Source organism: Mustela nivalis (assembly GCF_964662115.1).
Source record: "Mustela nivalis genome assembly, chromosome: 17".
Taxonomy (NCBI): domain Eukaryota; kingdom Metazoa; phylum Chordata; class Mammalia; order Carnivora; family Mustelidae; genus Mustela; species Mustela nivalis.
In genome coordinates this window covers 39,992,133-40,013,776 of record NC_139036.1, presented here as the reverse complement: position 1 = coordinate 40,013,776, position 21,644 = coordinate 39,992,133, and the positions used below count along the sequence as shown (strand labels likewise).

Here is a 21,644-nt window from a genome sequence, read left to right as displayed (position 1 = left end):
AGAAACCTACTTCTGAGCGCCGCAGACTGTTCCGATCCTGATGACCTATGGCCCAAACCCAGAGAAGTTCGGATGAAGAATCAGGCGGATGAGGAGGGGCTTACAAAGACATTTCTCCGCTCTGCCCTAGGGAGAACCTCCCCAGCCGCTTTAAGTTCAAGGAGTACTGCCCCATGGTGTTTCGGAATCTCCGGGAGAGGTTTGGGATTGATGATCAGGATTACCAGGTACGGGGTGTCTTTGTGGTCGGAGGGGTCAGGGAGTGCAGTGGGGGTCTGGAGGCCACAGGACAAGGAGAGGAAAGACTCCCGTTCTCGTGCTCTGTCTTCCTGTCCTGTCCTGCTCTATCCTGGGGGTCTCTCCCCGGTACCAGCGGGCTCCGGGAGGGGGGTTGGGGCCCAGAAGTGCTCTGTCTCCTCTCCCCGGGAGGCAGAGCAGAGGGAGGGGAATGGGCTGTGGAAGCTGTCTCATCTCAGTCTGACATTCCCCATCTAAGCCCAGGAACTCTTCTTCTTCTTAAAAGAGAGAATTATTGCCAGCAGATGATGAGGCCTCTTAAAGCAGTTAAGACAGAGTAGAAAAGGAAGACTTGGAGGGGAGTGTGACCTTGGCAGGTGTGCATGCTGCCTCCCCTGGGGCCCGTGTGGCCAGTGACTGCCCCCTCTCAGGGCTGATGATGCAGCCTTTGGCCTGCTTGGAGCGCTCCTCCCACCCAGTCTTGGGGACATTACCGTCTGACTCCTAGGCTGTGGTTTCTGTCACTGCCCCACCTAGCACCTTCTGCGGACCTTCTTACCCTGGCAGGCAGCCTGCTGGTGACGGTGGGAGATTCTCCACTTCACCTTGCTAGCAGTGCGAAGTTCGGCTGACCTGCGGTGGTCTGGGAAAGGGGGTGCGGGGGAAGGACCACACGGCCTAGTGCGGTTTAAAACGGGTATCCAAATCTGCAGTACTGTAACCCCTCCCGGCCGGGTCCTAGCAAGCCTTTCACGGAGTAGGTCCCGAGGAGCAGGAGGCACCTGGGTGAGACCCCTCTCCTCTCCCGTCCACTCTGGAGGGGGGCCCGCAAAGATACTCTCCCCAAGAGGAGGGCGCAGGGATGCGGAGGCCGGAAAGCTCAAGAACAGCTGTGCCTGAGAGGTACTGGGAGGTGCCTCCAGTCCCCTCTGTTGGGACCGAACCCGGAGCTAAACCATGACCTGATTGGAGCTGGAGGTTTTCTGATAACCTGTCACTGTTGCAACCCGAGGCTGCTCAGCCGTCTTCTGCTGTGGCTCCTTCCCTCCGCGCTCTCACCACATCCTCTCCGTGTCCGCATTTTTTTCTCTAATAACCTTGTGGGCAAGTGACTGTGCTCCCGACTAAAAGAGGCAGGGCGTGTGGTGTTCAGGCAGGGGATTCTGACCACGTGGAGTGCTGTCGCTCTCGGCCCGCAAGAACGACTCGGAGACTCACGTAGCGGCGAACCTTCTTCTTTAATCGCTTTTTTTTCCCTCTCCCCTTTTACCCTCGGCGCATGCGTTTTTATATAGGCAGTGTTACCCAATCACAATGCAGTGCTCATGCACCTCCTGCCAGAGTGGACCTAAATGAACAGCCAATCATATTCAGTCCCTTACGGCTCTTAGAGTAGGCCTCCTGTACCGGCTCCCGACATCTCCCCCTTTTTTATTTATTTATAATGGCTGAGATCGTGCCTGTCTTAGGTTGCCAATCCTCAGCACACATGCTTACCCGTCATCGGGTACTCTCCCTGGTCGAAGAGCCCCTGTCTTAGGTTGCTATGGTGTGGGATCAGTCTTACCCGTCTTTGACTACCGATCTAGCATACTTAGCCATATCTGGGGGGAGGTACCAGCTTCAGGAGCCATCATGGCTTGAACCATGAGGTGTTATTGTCGTTGATTGCGACGGACATGGCCACACACCCAACGTAACATTAGTATGTTAGCTGTGATTAAGAGAACAGCCATGGCACCAAGTCCGGCCCACTGTTTGAGGAACGAAACAGATTGCTGTAACATTTTTTTTCCACTCACTAACAGGTGCAATAGTTACTTTGGTAGAATATATGAATATAATTTGAGCTCGTAATTGCCTAGTTAAATTTTGAAATTGATGGTTCCAGGTACCATTAAGCATTCTTCCCAATTGTCTAGAGAGGTTAGTTGCTAAGGATAAGTTGTTATGAGCTATAGGGGTGATACAAAGTCCAGCCATATTATGTATGCATCCTAATTGACACAATTGACTCTAGGATATCAAGTTGTTCCTGTACAAGATCAACCCTTTGATTTACAATAAGGATCCCAGCATGCAAATGTCCGTTAATTTGTTCTTGCGTAGCCAATGCTTCAGCGACCATTCCTGTGACGTTGTTGAGCATGGCGGCTGTCTGTACCGAGGTTGTCAACGCTACCGCGGCAGCAGTAGCAGTGGCGGCGGATGCTGCGATAGCTGCAATAATGGCTGCTGTTATTCCAAAGTCTCGTTTATGTCGAAGCAGCACCGGCAAGTTGTCGGGGTTCACAAGAGAGACTAGATGATGTCATCCACAGGATCCATGGGCTCCATGGCCACCAATCTCGTGAGCCTCTCTGGCACCCAGATGGGTGATGGCGCATCCTGTGGGAAAACACAAAGAGATCCTCGGTGCCATCGAAGCACCGGGTCTGGGCCTTTCCATAGGCCCGTAAGTATATCTTTCCATTTTACCATTGCTTGCGTATGCTTTTGTTGCCCCCAGTGTCGCTCTGCTGCAGAGAGACCATCTTGATCTAGCGTTAAAAAATTTAAAATAAAATTTACAAGGTTTGTGAGGTCATTAGGTGTTGAGTAGCTCTCCCCTATTCCCCCTTTTTTAATTTTTTGTAGGGTAGTTTTCCATGTTAGGTGTGCTCGTTCTACAATTCCTTGACCTAGGGGATTATATGGTATGCCAGTGCTGTGTTGGATATTATAGCATGCTAGAAAATTTTTAAAGGTATTTGAGGTATAGGCCGGGGCATTATCTGTTTTCAGACTTTTAGGTATTCCCCAGCACGCAAAGCTGCGTAGGCAGTGGCTCATTACATTTTTTACATTTTCACCCCTTAAAGGGGTAGCCATGATGATTCCGGAGCAAGTATCAATGGTAAGGTGTAAGTATTGTTGTTGACCAAACGAGGGCACATGAGTTACATCCATTTGCCAAAGATGGTTGGGCATAAGGCCTTTAGGGTTTACACCCAAGGAAGGCGTCGGAAGATGAACACAACAGTTGCCACAGCTTTTTACAATGTCACGGGCCTCTGCTCTTGATATATTGAATCTTGTTTTTAGCGTTAATGAATTCACATGCCATTTCCTGTGATAATCTTTTGCTTCTTCTATTGCTCCACAGAATTCAAACCTTGCATTATTATCAACTATTCTATTTCCAGATGCTACTGGTCCAGGTAGCTCAGAATGAGCCCTTACATGCCCAATATAAAAGGGGGCTGGCCTTGCCAGCACCGTTTCTTGGAGGTTTTTTAGTAGGGAGGCGATAGGTGATTGGCTTGCTGAAAAAATTGCTGTCTCTATCTGCCTAACGGCTAGTACTGCATACTTACTATCTGAATATATATTGATGTTTTGATTGTGAAACCTTTGTAGAACCAGCATAATGATTAATAGTTCTGTTCGCTGTGCCGATTCACCTGGTACTACCGCTGTTATGACTTTTCCCTCAACCACATAAGCGCCTGTTCCTTTCTTACTGGCATCAGTGAATATAGTGATGGCATTGGCCAAGGGCTCTGATTTGCAAATTTTTGGCCAGATAAGATGTGTATCTTTACAGAACTCAATCAATGGATGTGATGGATAATGATTGTCAAATGATATGGGATAGGATGTCGCCAGGATGGACCACTCATCTATAGTGTTCACAAGGGTGGATAGCTGGCTCTTGTCATAGGGGACTATGCATGAGTCGGGTAGCTTCCCGAGAACTCGTATGCCAGTCTTGATAACTTTGCCTGCCGTTATTGCCACAGCAATGGGATAAGGGGTGATGATTCGGGCAAGACTATTATGTAAATACACCCACTGAAGAGGCCCACCTTGCCATAGTACTCCTGTGGGCGAACCTGGGGATGGTACAACAACGGCATAAATTGGTTTGTCTAGATCGCACCTATCTGCTGTAGTCGAAGCCAATCTTTCCTCAACCAATTGTAGTGCCTTTATAGCCTCGGGCGTGAGCACCCGTGGAGAGTCCAATTTGGAGTCTCCTGGCAAAATATCAAATAATGGTTTTAATTCTGCATTTGTCAGTTTCAGATAGGGACGAATCCAATTGATATCCCCCAGGAGTTTTTGGAAATCATTTAAGGTCTTTAAATGATCTCTGCGAATTTGAACCTTTTGCGGCTTTACTGTGGAGTCAGTGAGTTGTAGGCCCAGATAGTCCTTTAAATTTGCTGTTTGTATTTTCTCAGAAGCAACAATTAGCCCCCACATCGCTAACTGTTGCTGCAGAAAGGTGAATGCTGAGGTGAGAACCGATGTATTGCTATGACAGATTAGGATATCATCCATATAATGGTAGCAGCAAACATCTGAGAACTTATTCCGTACTGGCAAAAGAGCCTTGCCCACATAGAGCTGACACATAGTGGGACTATTAGCCATACCCTGAGGGAGCACTGTCCATTCATACCGTTGGTCAGGCTCGGAATGATTAACAGCTGGCAAGGTAAAAGCAAACCTCTTCATGTCGTCCGGATGGATCGGGATAGAGAAAAAGCAATCTTTAATATCTATAACAATAGAAGGCCAATCTCTGGGCAGGGCAGTAACAACGGGGAGGCCCAGCTGAACAGGCCCCATTATTTGCATCTGATCATTTATCTGTCTCAGATCATGTAATAATCTCCATTTTCCTGACTTTTTCTTTACCACAAATATAGGGGTGTTCCATGGGGATCTTGATTCACGTAAATGCCCTGCCTCAACTTGCTCTCTAACTAATTGTCTAGCAGCCCTCAGTTTTTCTGTAGTTAACGGCCACTGAGGCACCCACCGTGGAGTACTTTCCTTCCAATCTATTTTTATTGCCTCAGTGGCCGCTGGGGAAAACCCTGACCTCCCATGGGTGTTGGGTTAGGGGTCCCTTGCCCCTTGGGCCCGAGACCTTGGCCTGGAACATATCCCATGGCTTTCATCATGTTTCTTGCATTTTCACTATAATGATTCTCAGTAGTTAATACTATATTCATTTGCTCTAACACATCTCGTCCCCAAAGGGTTACAGGGAGAGAACAAACATATGGCTGAAAGACTCCTTTATGACCCTCATCATCTTCCCAATCTAAAGATGCTGCGCTGACATCTGGGCTGTGAGCAATTCCTAGTCCTCTTAATGTTTGATTGGCCTTGACAAGGGGCCATTGCTTTGGCCAATCAGCTAAATTTATAATACTTTTGTCTGCCCCTGTATCTAACAGCCCCCAGAAGGGTTTTCCTCTTATTTTTAAGACTGTCATGGGCCTGTTGCTCATATCCATAGTCAGACACATCAAGTCATTTCCTGTTGATCCAAGCCCTCCATCTCGCAACCTTCCTGTAGACTTATATCTGTCATGGTGGCTGGGCAGGATTAGGAGTTGAGCAATCCTATCCCCAGGGTTGATAATGGTGATGCCTCTTGGAGAGGAAACTAACATTTTTACTTCCCCCGAAAAATCTGGATCAATAACCCCTGGGTGGATAACGAGACCTCTAAGAGTGGTGGAACTTCTACCCAGAAGTAATCCCACAGTACCCTCTGGCGGGCCCCCATGGAAATCCGAGGGCACCGCCTGCACACCCATTTCAGGGGTTAAGACCATTCGGGTGGTGGCACGCAGGTCAAGTCCGGCTGAGCCTGTGGTGGCTCTTCTGGGTCTGCAGGGGGAAACATCTGTCTCGCCTTCTGCGGCAGCGCCATGACCGCCCCGTACATTTCGTTCGGGCCCCGGGGGGAAAGGCCCTGCTTCCCGTTTTTTGAACTCCCCCAATTATTTGGTGGCAGCCGATTTCCGTCCATATCAGTGACTGAGCGGCAATCGCTAGCCCAGTGATTCCCCTTTCTACATCTGGGGCATAGCTGTGGTTTCGGTCCTCCATAACCTTTATTTGGATGCGCCTCTTCCACCTTCACAAATTGGACTGGTTGACTCTGTCTTCCTCCTCGTGCCTGGCTGTTGCGCTGTGGGCAGTCCTTTTTCATATGACCTTCTTGCCCACATAAGAAACACCCTTTGGTCCTAGCCCCATTTGCACCTTGCAACGCTTGTGCAAAAGCAGCAGCCATGACCTGGCCCTGAACTAGAGGTCCTGTGATATCCCTGCAGACCTTGATATACGCTGACAAGTCTTTCGCTTTCCAGGGTCTAATGGCTTCTCGGCACCATTTGTTGGCATTTTCAAAAGCCAATTGTTTAACTAGGGGCATAGCCTGGTCTACGTCCCCAAACATCCTACCAGTGGTTTGTATCAACCTGTCCACAAAATCTGCATAGGGCTCATTCGGCCCTTGTAGCACTTTGGATAACTGTCCTTGCAAATCTCCAGCACCCCTTAACGTCTTCCATGCCCTCAAAGCTGCGGTTGCTATCTGGTGATATACCCCTGGCGGATAATTACTTTGTGCCTGTGACCCAAAATATTGTCCCGCACCTGTTAGCATGTCTAGGTTCCACTGTGGGTTACCTGCTGCTGCATTTCTTCGCGCCGTGTCCTGGCAATTGTCCTGATTCTGAATCTTCCATTCTAAATATTGCCCACCAGATAAAACTGCTCTAGCCAAGTTACTCCAGTCTTCAGGAGTGAGGTAAAGGCTACCTAGTGTTTCAACCAAAGAAACCGTAAAAGCAGCCTGAGGCCCATAGGACATAACTGCTTCCTTCAGCTGCTTTACGAGTTTAAAATCTAGGGGCTGATGATATCTTTGCTGATGTTGATCTTCCATGACGGGGAAAAACCCTTTTTCTGGCCCTAATACTTCTCTCCAATTCTGTGCGGTGCAGCTCGCACAATAGCAGGCCTTGGCGCAGCAAGGTTTATACGGAGGAGGCCCCTCGTAAGGTGGCGCTGTTGGGGCTGGGCGCGTGGGCATAGGATCTAAGTTATCTACCACTTCCGTCTCTGTTTGTAACTGCGCCATAGCTCCTTCTTTCACTTTTAATTTCAGCTGCGCCATAACTTCCCCCTGCATTTTGAGCTGCGCCATAGCCTTTTTTAGTTCCTCCTCCTTTTTTGCAAGCTCTCTTTTCATTTCTTCCACTCTCTGATCATCGGAGGGACCCCCTCCCGTCACTTTTCTCTTATCACCCAGACGGGCGTTTTCCTCGTCTGAGGTTTCTTCTGAGCTTTCACTTTCAGAACTGGAATCTCTCCAGGATCCTTTGCAAGACTCCTCTTTTACCTGTTCTAAGATCTCTCCTCCCTGTAGAACCGCCTTGCATATGGGTTCGCGGGATGATTGTAAGCAGACCTTCACTAAGGACCAAACAGCGAGAGTTCCCGGCGTAGTGCGCGGGTCGCGCCTGAGGTCCTCCCCTAGATATTCCCATTGGGGAATATTAAGCAATCCCTCCTCTAAGAACCACGGAGCGGTTTGACCCACTTCTTTTAGAAATAAGCGAGCCTTCTTATTTTTCAAAGGGGTCCCATTTGCTTTAAGAATGTCAGTTAGCGGCCCCAGCATTTTATATGCAGCCATCTCGTTTCCCATCCCGGAAAGCTTTCTACGCTCGTCCTCGACTTGAGGAACTTTCCCTGTCACTAGACAGAAATAGGTGCACTCTTTACCTGATCGTCGCCGACTCCGTGCGTCTCTCACGATGAGAATCCCGGGTTTCAGCACCACCTGTCGCTCTCGGCCCGCAAGAACGACTCGGAGACTCACGTAGCGGCGAACCTTCTTCTTTAATCGCTTTTTTTTCCCTCTCCCCTTTTACCCTCGGCGCATGCGTTTTTATATAGGCAGTGTTACCCAATCACAATGCAGTGCTCATGCACCTCCTGCCAGAGTGGACCTAAATGAACAGCCAATCATATTCAGTCCCTTACGGCTCTTAGAGTAGGCCTCCTGTACCGGCTCCCGACAGAGTGCCAGAGCCCGCTGCCTGGAAACGAGGCAGGGATGGGAGCATGCTTCCCAGCGAGGCCGGGGGCCTGCTCGGCTTTGTGGAAGGAGGACCAGGCTGGGGGAGCGAGGCCCTCTGCTGTAGCGCCTACTCGATCTTTCTGGATGGGGGACACTCAGTTTTGGGGGTGCCCTTTTAGACTTCAGACTTGAGTCTTCCCTGTGAGGGTGGCACTCCCTCTTTTCCCCAGAGTCTCCTGAGGAGGCACCAGGGGAGGGCAGAGAGTCCGACCCTAGGTAAGAGCCGAGGGAAGGGCTCAGAGAGGAGGCCTTTCTGCGAGCAGATCCCCACATGTGTCTGCTTGGGAACAGGGACAGCTGGGGCTTCCTCTCTGCCTTGCCTTTCAAAGGTCTTCTCCCAGCGTCTGCTTGGTGAACACATCCCTTTGGTTGACTCACACCTCCCCCTCCACCCCCTCTAGAGGCTTCTACTGCTCTCTGAGCCCAGTGGGAATGGGGCCTCGAGGAGGAGCAGTGGTAGAGCCAGAAAAGCTCCCCAGAACTGCCTCATAGCTCTGCACAGACAAGCAAGAGCATGAGGTGAGGGGAGAGGGGCTGGGCAGAGAGGCGAGCAGCACCTGTCTGCTGTGGGAAGGGTTTCCCAGGACCGGGGTACATCCAGGAAAAAGAGACTACTGTCCATTGCTGCTTTATGCTGGACATCTTGACTAGTCCCTAAGCTTTGTCTTTGTCACCCCAGGAAACTGGGAAAACCATCTTGGACTGCCTCCTTGTGTTCCAGGTCAGGAAATTCAGGAGTGGAGAAGTGAAATGGCTCATGCAAGGTCAGGTTACCTGTGGGCATCAGGTCAGGGCAGGGATCCCTGAGGCAGGGATCTTGTGGACAGGGTCATTCTCAGGGGTCCGAAGGAAGGAAGTGTTGATGCAGCCAGCCCGCTGCCCCTCCGATCAGGGATCAGGAACAGGTGGTCCGGAGCAACTCTTGTCACCCTTCAGGAAGACCTGTGGGAGAGAAGTGAACTTCCCGTGACACCAGGGGAGGGTCAGGGCCCGCCTGTCTCAGCGTGGTTGGCCCAAGTAAAGGTCAGAGCCCTCATTCCTCTCCCAAGACCAGCCCGCTTTTGTCTCCATCCCTCAGAACTCAGTGACGCGCAGCGCCCCCATCAACAGTGACAGCCAGGGCCGCTGTGGCACGCGCTTCCTCACCACCTATGACCGACGCTTTGTCATCAAGACCGTGTCAAGTGAGGATGTGGCTGAGATGCACAACATCCTAAAGAAATACCACCAGGTATGGTGAGTCCCGAGCCTGGGTGGGAGAGGACGGGTGGCTGGGGGAGGACAGAGGCCCTGGGGAGGGATCGGGCCCCTTGCTGTGGTCCCTGCCTCCTGAGAATCAAGCACTTGGCCTTCCCCGGGGCTGGGTGTGGAGCTGAAATGCCTGCTTGCAACAGGAGAAAAAGCAAGAGTGAAGGCACATTCTTCACTCACTCAGATCCCGCGGAACAGCTGTTTCTTGTCAGAGTAGGAAAGTGGCTTCCTGTAGCACCTGCCGCATTTCTTCTAAAAGAGGTCCCCAGGGGCTGGGCAGGGTCGCTTCCTTTCTCCGGCCGGCTCTCCGCACGCCCTGGTCCTAGTGCCTGGGCCTTCGGGGAATGCTGCCTTCTCTCTGGGGCACCAGGAGGTGGTAAAAGGGACTTCTGGTCTTCGGGGCTACAGCGGAACCTCTGGGGTGCCGCATGGCTAAGATCTCTGGCAGAGGGGAAGCCGCTCCTCTTTCCCCTGTAGCCTGCTCACAGGCCTGCCTCACTTTATCTCCGGCAGTAGAATCTGGTTTCACATGGAAGTTTCAGTGGCGGCCCAGGAATAGGAGACCCAAAGCTCTCACTTGGCAGGGCTGGCTGGGGGCAGGGATGGCTGTGGCCTCGTTAAGTCCGAGGAGCCCCCATGACTTCACAGGACCCCTCTGAAAATGACTGGCCCAGAGGCTGGACCTCCCCAGGGGGATTTGAGCCTGGGCAGAGCCCCAGCCGTCCGGCGCCTTCCATCGTTCCTTAGCCGCCCCTCCTTCCTCCCTTTGCTCTAGTTCATAGTGGAGTGTCATGGCAACACGCTCTTGCCACAGTTCCTGGGCATGTACCGCTTGACCGTGGATGGCGTGGAGACCTACATGGTGGTCACCAGGAACGTGTTCAGCCACCGCCTCACTGTACACCGCAAGTACGACCTCAAGGTAACGGGCTCTGCCCTCCTGCGCTTTGTCCCCCCCGTCCCCCGCAGGCTTCCCCATGACGGGAAAGCCTGAGAGCAGGGGTTTCAGCACAGGCAGGTGACCCTGGAGTTGATGTGCCCAGTTCCTCTGGGTCAGAGGCTGTTGGAAGTCCAAGTGACAGGGACAAGAGGTTATTTAACATGCCTTATTTATGTCACCGTCGATGTTCTTCAGCTCCTGTGGGGGCGTGTGCTCTCCGAGGGCAGCTGCCGGGGGACAGGCCCTGCGGACTGATAGCACACGCACATTTCTAGACACGGAAAGGAACACACCTGTACCTGGGAGCCACGGCGCTCCACTGCTCTGGAAGCCGGCTTCCTGACTTGTCACCTCACACCCCTGTCTCTCCCCCCACTGCAGCCGCAGTGCTGTCCTTTCCATTCCTGCCCGGTCTGTGCTCTGCGCCTCCCCAGCCCCTCTCACGGCCGCCTGGCCTCTTCCCCTCCCTGTTCTTTTGTCCGTCTCTGCCTTCCGCCACCTGATTTCTTCTTGCTCGGCTCAGATGTCACTTCCTGCCGGAAGCCAGCCTGGACCACTGCCTGCCCCCAGCCCAGACCCACCCCTGTGCCACCTGCTCTCGTGTGTCCTCCCGTTTTCCACCTCGCACCAGTGTGATTAATGGATTAGTTAATCATGTAACCACTTGTTAATGCCGGTCTCCCTTGTTGGAAGGGAAGTCCCTAAGGGCAGGGACTGAGTCTTGGTACAGTCCTGTTTGCAGAGCTCGAGCTTAGGCCTAATCAGAGCTCTGTCAGCGGTCTGTGGCAGAGGACGTGAACAAGCTGCTGCCTCCTGGCCCCTCCAGGATTCTAACCAGCCTCCTTCAGTTCACGTGCTGCCTCTCCCCAAAGATGGGTGCGTGTTTTCCGCCCAGCGGAGTTTGCCTCAGCTGGATCTCTCCTGACGGCTCTTGTCCTTGCAGGGCTCCACTGTCGCCAGAGAAGCCAGCGACAAAGAGAAGGTATGCTGGGACCGGTACTGATCAAGTGTGGCCTGGGTCACTTGGAATCAGAAATACCTTCTGTCAGTCTTCTTGGCCCTTCCTCCATCACAGCCCCTAGCCTGGTTCCCATACGCGCCCTCGGTCGGGGCTGTGTCACTGGGCACCCGCCTGGCCTTGGCCTCGGCCTCGAGCTCCAGCCTTGCCGTGTGTCCACAGTCCTGCAGGCCTGGCGGTTTCTGTCTCATTGGCCAGCCTCACTTGGGGTGTGGCTGCCTGGGTCCCGAGGTAGTCCAGGCTCAGCAGGAAGACCTTCTTTGGTCTGTCCTCCCTGCCTGAAGTTTGCCACCTAGTTGCCATCCCTGCGGCTGAGGCCTGGGACTGCGGCTTCCTGCGCTGACCCATTGATGGGACAGGCTGCCCCTCTGTGCTGTGAGGACCCTTCCTCTTACCTCATGGGGTGAGTGTCTTCGGCCACCTGGCCTCACACTGCTATTGCTCTCCCAGGCCAAGGACTTGCCAACGTTCAAAGACAATGACTTCCTTAATGAAGGGCAGAAGCTGCATGTGGGAGAGGAAAGTAAAAAGAACTTCCTGGAAAAACTGAAACGGGACGTAGAGGTACTTACTAACCCTCATTTTTTTTTTTTTTAAAGATTTTATTTATTTGACAGAGAGAGATCACAGGTAGGTAGAGAGGCAGGCAGAGAGAGAGAGAGAGAGGGAAGCAGGCTCCCTGCTGAGCAGAGAGCCCGATGTGGGACTCGATCCCAGAACCCTGAGATCATGACCTGAGCCGAAGGCAGCGGCTTAACCCACTGAGCCACCCAGGTGCCCCACTAACCCTCATTTTCACCTTATTTGAGGAGAGCCCCCTATTGTCCCCAGAGCAGGAGCCTCTTTAACCTTAAGAAAAATTGAATTCATGGGGAGACTGGCTGGCTCAGAAGGCGGAGCATGTGACTCTTCAATCTTGGGGGTTGTGAGTTCGAGCCCTGTGTTGGGTATAGAGATTACTTAAAAATGAGATCTTTAAAAAAAAGAAAAGAAAAACTGAATTCACTACTTTCCACACTCCTGGAAAGGAAGGCTGGTGATTTGAAGGTTGGTGTGGGTGCCATTGAGGGTTCCATCACCAGCAGCACGTTCATAACAGTAGTCTTTGTAGCTCAAGTTGGAACGTTTTCCTTGATCCCTCACTGTTCTATTCCAACGCCTTTTTCAAACACCCCTAAACTTCCTTTCTGCAGGTGTTCCCATCGTTGGGGGCTGGGGGTGTTGGCCATCAGAGCAAAGGGAAGCCAGCCATGAACGCCACCAACCAGGCCTTTCTCTGGCTCCGGTTCTTCCCTCACCCGGCGGCCTCCTGCTGGAGCGGGACTCGAGGCAGAGAAGTTCTTCTGGGGAGGACAGGTGCTAGATAGCAGATGTGTTACCTGACCACTTGATAACTCGGTGTCTCCTGTTTCCATAAGTTAGGAGGCTGTTCATTAAGGCCAAATCCTACAAACTTTTGGAAGTGTTTTCTTATTTATTCTTATTGGGGTAAAATACACATAACATAAAATTTCCCATCTTAACCATTTGTAAACGCACAGCTCAGTGGCATGGAGTACAGTCACCGTGTTGCGCAGTTGTGACAGCCATCCCTCTCCAGAAACTTTTGTCTTCCCAGACTGAACCTCTGTCCCCATTACACACTGATTCCCCACTTCTCCTTCTCCCTAAGCCCCTGCCAAGAACCATGCTACTTTTCATCTCTGTGAACCGGGCTATTCTAGTATTTTATATGTAAGTGGAATCACACAGTACTTATCTCTTGTGTCAGGCTTTTGCACTTACCATAATGTCTGCAAGGTTCATGCGTGTTGTAGCACCTGTCAGAATGGCTGTCCCTTTAAGGCTGAATAATATTGCATCATATGTGTACCCGTTCATCCATCAAAGGGCAACTGGTGTAATGGGTAAGATTTTCTAAAGAAACAGGACCAGTAGATGGTGCCAGTGGATGGATGGGTAAATAGTTAGACAGGTAGCCCCATGTTTAGTATAAGGAATTGGCCCCCACAGTTATGGAGGCTGATAGTCCCCCAGAGCTGCAGTTGGCAGGCTGGAGAGACCCAGGAGAGCAGACAGTGTGGTTTCGGTCTAGAGACCAGCAGGCTCAAGATCTTAGACGGGCCAATGTTTAGTCTGTATCTGAAGGCAGGAGAAAACTAATGTTCCAGCTCCAAGGGACTCAGGCAGGAGGAGTCCCTTTCACTCATAGGAAGGTCACCCTTTTCTATCCACTCAGGCCTTCGACTGATTGGGTGAGGCCCACCCACACTGGGGAGAGCAATCTGCTTTACTTAGTTTGCTGAGTCACATGTTAATCTCATCTACAGACACCATCACAGATGCACCCAGATTAATATCTGACCAAATGCGCACCAAAATTTAACCGCCGCTCTTGGACCCATTCACTGCGAATGCTGCTGCTGTGTGTAGATTTTGCAAACGGCTTTTTTTTCTAGGAAGCTTTTCCTTCGTCACTGCCTGCTCTGTCTGTACCTTTATTCTGCCTCTCAGTTTGTTCAGAGTCTTTCTCCTCCCTGTCCTCCCTTTTCCCTACTCTCCTGAGAGGAAGGTAAGGCAGTTTACACATTTCATTTGTTTTCCCTTGCCTGTTTCTTCCTGAGTCTTCTCAGGTGGATAGGAGCGGGTGTGGGTCATAGCCTTTCTCTCTTCTGGGACCTCAGACCCCTCTCCTTGGATCTTGAGAAGGGCTCATCTGGAGGTGCTTGGCATGGTGCTCCCCAACTTTCTCTCTAGAGGAGAGGCTGCAGATCTTCTCCCATCAGGGCTGCTTTTGCTTTTAGAACCCCAGGGGCCTATGTGTGGGGCTGTGCTGGTCACTGTGGTCTGTCTGACAGTTTCCCGGTGACCATGGCAGAGTGCCCAGCATGTGCTGCATGATGGTCACAGGCCGCTTCAATGAGGATTTGACCAGTGACTGCGGCCTCAGTAATCGCTGAGCTGGATTTCTGGCTGGCTGGCTCCGTCTGATCAGCCCCATACTTTCTCGCTCTTCAAGTCACAGAGTCCTAGCCTGGGAATCACAAGACACTGACCCTCATGCAGGTGTGAACCCTGCGCCACAGCCGTTTCGGACCTTCGGGAAAAGGTTCGAGTGTTGCTTGGCTCATCTCAGGGCTGTTCCCTTTCCTTTTTGTTTTTCTCCCTGTTCTTATCCTGACTGGTAAAGGAAGCTGAGTTAGTGGCATTTCGGACTGTGCCTGTGGCCCTCAGTGAGAAGTACGTGTTACCTCCCAGCCTAGCACACACACACAACTGAACCACTGTCCCACCTACTTCACGCGGCGACCTCTCACATTTTCTGTTCTATTTCCCACTTCATCATAAAAAAATATCCCAGCTCCAGACTGCTAGACCGGATCTCGGGCCCCCAGTGGGTGTGATTTATGGCCTGAAGGCCACGGGCCTCTGTGCACTGCAGCCTCCCGTTCCTCACTCAGACTCGCCCCAGCCTCCCTCAATCCCCGACCCCGTGGGCCTCTTCTCTTGGCCTTCCTGCTGCCTTTCCTCCTGCAGCTCCTGCCTGCCGGACCGCTCCTCATCCGTCAGGCGGGCTCACCTCCTCTCCCCAGGGAGACCCCTCCCCCTGCTGCCCTGGGCTCCCACAGCTCCTTGCCCTCGGGAGTGGCCGTCCGCCCCACCAGACACCGAGCCCACGCAAGGCAGAGACTCTGATGGCTTGTTCTCGCCTGTGTTTCAGAATTGGAGAATGGACTTGAAGGGAGTGCCTTTTCTCCCCTTTCCAGGAGCCCCAGGGATGCCCAGTGTAACCTCTCCTCCCATCTCTCCTTCCGCACCTTCCCTAGTTCCTGGCCCAACTGAAGATCATGGACTACAGCCTACTGGTGGGCATCCACGACGTGGACCGGGCGGAGCAGGAGGAGATGGAGGTGGAGGAGCGGGCCGAGGACGAGGAGTGTGAGAACGACGGGCTGGGGGGCAATCTGCTCTGCTCCTACGGCACGCCTCCCGACAGCCCGGGCAACCTCCTCAGCTTCCCCCGCTTCTTCGGCCCCGGGGAGTTCGACCCCTCTGTTGACGTCTATGCCATGAAAAGCCATGAAAGTAAGTAGGGGCCCGCGTCTGCCCTGCCTAGCCCTGGCCCCCTTGCAATCCCTTCAGGCCCGTTGTTTAGCTGCCTCCCGGGGTGTCTGGACCCCTGCCTCGTTCTCTGCTGACTTTGGCCTTTTCCTGCCCACAGGCTCTCCTCCTGAGCCACCGCCAGTCACTCTGGCTCCTGGGGCCCTGGGGTCCTTCCCTGTCAGGTTTTCCTTCCCCTCTCTGCTTGTCCTGGATGTCTGAGGCTGAGTTCGGCCCTGGTTCACAGTTCTAAACCTGTAGGAAGACGGTCCACAAACAAGAGAAGAGCTCTGAAGGCTCTGAGAAGGGCCGCAGTAGCATTCCTCTCCTCAGGTCTGGAAGGCTCGGGATGGGTCTGGGTCTCAGGTCTGCAGGCTTCCGAAGCTGTCTTCTTTCTGTTGTCCCCCCACCCCCTCCTCCTCCTACCCTGCTTCCCCTCTCCTGCAGGCGCCCCCAAGAAGGAGGTCTATTTCATGGCCATCATTGATATCCTCACGCCGTACGACGCGAAGAAGAAAGCTGCCCACGCCGCCAAGACAGTGAAGCACGGGGTGAGTCCCCCTCTGCTGCCCCACACCCCCCACCTCCTGGGCACCCCTGCTGCTCTCCCTGCCAGCTGGTCCGCCCCGTCTGTTCCCCACTGGTCTGCAGGCCACAGGGGCTGAGCACGCTGGCTCCTCTCCCCAGGGCTGCTGGGTGTCCCTGCAGCTAGCAGCTTGGTTCAAGTGCCCACGCTGCTCCCCAAAGAATCCTTTTCCCCTTGGACTTGAAGCTCCTGTCTCCAAATAGGGACCCTGCCCAGAGATCCCGAGTCTGTCCACCACCTCCCCACCACCTTGCTGCTCCTTCAGTGGGCACAGGCTTGGAGTTGTGAATCAGGAGTCAGGCCACGGCCTCTCTGAGACGGACCCGCTCCTCCGGGCAGCCTGCCAGGCTGGGCTGTAGCCTCGTTCTCACTCCAAGCCAGAGGCTCCTGAATCCCCAGGCCCCTCCCTGCTAGAGCCTCCCAGTAGCCTCCCAGTTAGGGTGGGGAGCTCGACCTGAGTCAGCCTCTATGTGTTACAGGCAGGGGCCGAGATCTCGACCGTGAACCCTGAGCAGTACTCCAAACGCTTCAACGAGTTCATGTCCAACATCCTCACGTAGTTACCTTTTACCTTCAGCCAGAGCCAGAGAGCCGGATGTGGGGTCGGGGTCGGAAAAGGGAGAGGGCGTATTTGGGCTGGATGGGAGGGTGGGGAGCAGAGGGGAGGGTGGGGAGCAGAGGGGAGGGCTTTGGTGAGGAGCCGGCACCCAGGACAGAAAGACCAGTGGGGGTGGGGAGGGGAGGTGCTGCGTGGACACGTGCTCTCGCGGTGCACCTCACCCTCCGCTCCTTGATTTTTACCCCCTTCTGACCCAGGTCGAAGAGGGGTTTCCTTTTTGTTCCCTTGTAACCTTTTACAGTACCTTGGGGCTAGAGAGGACTTTGTGGGTTTCTGTGGGTTCCGTCTCTGCGATCTCATTGCTCCAGGTTTGGTGTTTATAATGATGTGTGTCATCACCCCGTCACCCTCCCCATCCCTGCCCTGCTCTGGGTTCCCTTCGGTTAAAGGGGCACCCCACTGGCCCGGCCAAGGGTCCACATGCTCCGTTGCCAGAGGACAGGAGGTCAGACACCTCAGCCCTGCTGCATTGGATCTTGTCTGGATTAACTTTTGAATGTTATGGAGTATTGTGCACAATGTCCTCCTCCTTTTTGCCTCGGATCCAAGTGAAATGTTACCGGATTCCTCCATGTAAATGCTGTCCTCCCGAAGGAAGGCTCCAGATTAGCACCAGGCATCTTGGATGAGGAGAGATCTCCCAGGGGTATGAGTTCATCCTCTGGGATGGTTGGGGGTGGGGTTCGCGGCCGGGCTGTCGGACGGCAGGTTCTCACAGAACCTCGTGAACATCATCCATGCCCCTGGCCCCTGGCCTTCACACGTCCTGTCCATAAAGCCCGCCTCCTGTTGGGTCAAGAGGAACTAGGAAGCATCTTTACGGATAACAAGACCCCCAGTCACCACTGGGTGTCAGATGAGACCTGGTGTCCTCCATCCATTTACTTCCCTCTGACCTTGGCCCCGGGCACCCTCCCTCATAGCTGAGCTTCTCGCTGGGCCACATCTCTGCCTGCCCGGGCTCCTCCCTTCAGAGAAGCCTCTTCAAACACCAGGGCCATGGTGTAGACAATCTGACGCCCCTGAGGCCCCGTGCCTGTGGGTCTGTCGCGTGGACAGTCGTGGCCTGCAGGGGGTGCACCCATCCACCACCTTGGAGGGTGGCATCCAAGCCTGAAGTTATTTCCGAGTCACTTGAGGAGGGGACCCACGAAGTCCAGTCTGGAGGCTTGACTTTGGGATCACCTGCCCCGGGTTTTGGGGGCGTTTTCCTTCACAGACCAGCCTCCCCCGGCCTTCCTCAGGAGTGGCGTCCTGAGCGTCCTTCAGGGCCTCTGCCCAGCTGCTGAGTGACCCAGGACTCAGGACTGAGCCACGTGTCCTCCTGTGACGCCGTCAGAGCAGTCTGGTCTGGCTAGGAAGGAAACAGCCCTGTGTCGGAACTGGGGACTTAGGATGAGATATGATGGAACTTGTACATAACCCCACACATGCGAAGCAAGTCTGTGGAAACATTTGGAACAAATGGATTGGTTTCCTGTGGCTCCTTCTAAACCTGGCCAGGCTCAGCTCCTGGAGCAGGAACCAGCACCGTGTCTGGGCCCTACCCACAGCTTTCAGGTCAGGGAGGAAGGGAGGCCACATTCTTGGAGCCCACCGGGACTGCTGGAACCTTTCTGGAAGAGGCAGACAGATCAGACAGCCCCGGCCCCACGAAGGGGTGAGACCACCAAGTGACTTGGGGAAGAACTTGGAACAAAGTGGCTCATGGAGAAAACCAGTCAGACTTAGGAAGAGATTATGTAGGAATAACGTCTGGACTTGATTTCCCCACCTCCTAATCAAGAATGAAAATTTGGATCTGCCCCTCAGGAGGCCCAACGTCTTCAGAGCCTGGTGGGCTGTCCCCCCGCCGCGGCCACAGCCTTGGGCTCCCGGCAGCTTCCTGCGCTGGGTCTGCTGATCATGTTGCCATCATGTGTATGAAAAATGTAACACGATCCTTCAGTTAAAGATGAGCTACCAGGTATCTAACTTCTTTAACATTGAGTTTTTGTGTTTTCGTGGGTTTTTTTTTTTTTTCCTGGTATATTGTTTACATTTTGAGAATAGCATTCTGTTTCAAATGCTCTTTTTGTTTTTCTGACAGTATTGTTGTTTGGGTCAAAAACCTGAGCTGTGGTTGGGTGGATTTGAGGTGGGGTTTTTTTGTTTTTTTGTTTTTGGTTTTTAAGGTCATTCTCTGTGCTATCTTCAAAACCTTGGGTTTGGCCCTCTAATTCCTTTGGCATTCAGGTGTTCAAAAACTGTTTATTTTGTTTTATACCAGTTTTCTTTCTCTTTTTGTAATGATGCAGGTATATTTGGGTTGTGGTCTGAACGTGGAGAAAGTGAACTGGTCCCCAAGCTTTCGTCTGCCCCCATTCCTTTCTCCGAGCCCCACCGTTCCCTCTGTGGGCTGTAGAAAGCATCCGAGGGCAAGGGACTAGGCCCAGCCTTTCTCTCTGGAGCCCCAAGGAAAAGCTCCAGCAGTCTCCCAGCACCCCGGAATAGTTTGGGGTCTCCCAAGAACAAGGGTGTAAGAATAGGACAGGACTGCCGGGGTGGAGCCTGGATGGGGAAGCCCGTGTGCAGTTCCTCTCCGTTCCCCACTCTGACCACCTAGCCGCTCACAGCTTCTCCCGTCCTGAAGCCTATGGCTGAGAAATCCATTTCCCAGGCCTCCCAGCCCAAGCGAGGGTTCTCTGGAAACTCCACTTAGACCACTTGATGAAGGCCTCTGGCCCTTGTTCCTTTTAGTGAACCACTGAGTCTTTGTCCCCCAGTGCAAGCTCCTTCCCTGTGCCCTGCGTTTTGGGGGTCCCGGGCAGAAGCCAGCAGTTCCAGGAGCAGCTGAAGCAGCACTCCGTCTCTCCTTATCTAGCTCAGGGGTTACTGGTCTGTGGCGGGTGCCACGAGTCGCCCCTGTGGCTGTTCTCAGTGACACCCCCTAAGTTTCCACCACAGGCAGCTCTTCCTTCCCTCTCCCTTCCTCCTCTTCCTTGCTCTTGCCTGTGCTTTAGGCCTCAAACTGGTCCCCTGGTCATGCTCAGGGCTGGGGACTAGACTCCTACCCTAATGACGTTCCCCTCTTCAGTCTGCCAGGACCTGCCCCGGGGAGGTGGACCAAAGACCCAGGACTTTTCTCAGCAGCCAATCCCACCCCCCCCCACCCCCTGTTGTCTTTTTACTAATTCAGGTTGGGAGGGAAAAAACTTCAGCACTCCCTAGCATTTGAGCTACTCAAGTGTTAGGGACCAGAAGGGACCGTGTGTTTCAACAGCCTTTACAGCTCTGGCCTTAGAGCTGTGGCTCCTCCGAGTCTAGGGACCTCACTTCCTTTTGACAGAAATGTGGGGAGGGTGGGTCCAGCCTGAGCACAGGAATCATAGGCAAAACCCATTGGAACAACTGCCCCCAAATCCACCAGCTGTCTGCAGGGGGCAGGGACGTGGCCCACCTTCCCTCAAGAGACATGCCATGGAGGAATAGTACCTCCAAAGGGAAGAGGAGACTCAGCTGTCCCCAGTGGGTCATGCTGAGATGCTTGGGAGACAGGGGAGGAAACTTCCAGAGGACCCCCCTTCCCCTGCACAGAGCTGTTTCTTGAGTTGTGAACCAGCAGCCTTTAGCGGGGGGCCAGAGCTGCTCAGCACACCCGAACATCAGGTCAGATTACTGTCATCAGAAAGTGTGAACAAAGCTTAGACTGACCTCGTGGGGGAGCGGGATACACTAGCACCCGTCATAATTATGTGACTTCTCGGTTTCCTCACTGCGACCTCCATTTTTTAAAAATAGGAATTTTCAGCCCCTTGTGCTTGTCTAATGTCTGCTCGGAACAGTTCGAGACCCTGTTACTGTTTTAAAATGCATGCATGTTAAGATGAATCTCCAGCCCAAGGAACAAATAAAACTCAAAAGGCTTTGTGTATATATCTGTCATGGGTGAGTCCTTTAGAAATGAGCCTTCATTTTTTTTTTCCCCAGAGTTAAAAGGTTTGGGTTCCAGTTTCATAGGTTGCTTGGACAAAATCTGTGTGACTTGAGTTTGGAAAAAGCTTATAGGCTAGGACGCTGGCCGCCTACTTTCAGATCAGCCTGGTGAGCAAGGAGCACAGGCACCAGAGCAGAGCGGGTCCGCCATCAAGATCTTACTGTGCCTATCGAGAAGCGGACAAACCGCCTGCCCCTCACTTCTCCAGCTGGGTAAGACCAGCAGTGGTGAGGAGCTACATGCCTACGACACCTATCCCAGCTCTCCCCTAAGTCACCTCTGTTTATCTCCTGTTCTCTAGGTAAACACTTAGCTTAGAAGCCAGGGGTTCTCCCAGTGTGGTCCTCGACCGGCAGTATAGTATCAGCAGCAGCTGCGAATCAGAAATAGAAACTCCCTAGACCCTCTGCAGGTTCTAACAGGCCCTCCAGGTGGTTCTGACGGAGGCTCAAGTTCGGGAGCCACCACCCCAGCTTGCAAGCTGGAATCATTTGAAAAGCTCTTAGGAGAGACAGGTGCCCAGGCCTTTAAAAGCTAGTTAGGTCAGAATCTTGAGGGAAGGAATCAAAGTATCTGTGACTAACATGCAGCCAAGGTTAAGAAACGCTTAACCACAAGGGTATTACTTGTGGCTACTTGGCCCAGTTTTTTCCTGAAACAATGAAAGATTTAAGTTTTCGAGCAGAGTACAGTGGAAAGGATTCTAGGCTTTGGGGTCAAATGGAATATGGGTTTCCATCGTTGCTCCTAAAGTGGCCTTGAGCAAATTAACTGCCTTAAGTCCCCACCATGATTAAATTCTAGGATGTGTGAAGCACTGCCAGGGCTATCACCCAGCAGGCTAGGTCTACCAGCAGAGGGCACTGCAAGTCCGTGAGAAAACCCAAGGGCTGTGCGGGGGCCCTGAGGAGCTCTTTGTAACTCCCCAGCTGGGGACAAAGATCTCTGGTAGGAGACCCAAACACAAAGAACAGAAG

General features: G+C 52.9%; 1 protein-coding gene and 1 long non-coding RNA gene across 4 annotated transcripts in view; one reads left to right on the top strand and one right to left on the bottom strand.

The window, feature by feature from the left end:
- PIP4K2B (phosphatidylinositol-5-phosphate 4-kinase type 2 beta) overlaps nt 1-20,604 on the top strand; it is a 33,926-nt gene extending 13,322 nt beyond the window's left edge. For all 3 annotated transcript variants that reach the window (XM_082704961.1, XM_082704962.1, XM_082704963.1), the window contains 8 exons: nt 131-227; nt 9,255-9,407; nt 10,203-10,349; nt 11,311-11,349; nt 11,836-11,949; nt 15,213-15,471; nt 15,934-16,037; nt 16,552-20,604. In XM_082704961.1, coding sequence (XP_082561087.1) covers nt 131-227; nt 9,255-9,407; nt 10,203-10,349; nt 11,311-11,349; nt 11,836-11,949; nt 15,213-15,471; nt 15,934-16,037; nt 16,552-16,632 — 994 coding nt within the window. In that variant the 3' untranslated portion in view covers nt 16,633-20,604. The remainder of the gene's footprint in view (nt 1-130; nt 228-9,254; nt 9,408-10,202; nt 10,350-11,310; nt 11,350-11,835; nt 11,950-15,212; nt 15,472-15,933; nt 16,038-16,551) is intronic.
- Nucleotides 1,457-7,960, bottom strand: LOC309850719. The gene is made up of 2 exons (XR_014304417.1): nt 7,819-7,960; nt 1,457-2,625 (listed from the first exon to the last, which is right to left on the bottom strand). It is a non-coding gene; the product is annotated as an uncharacterized lncRNA (long non-coding RNA).
- Nucleotides 20,605-21,644: the final 1,040 nt, after the last annotated feature.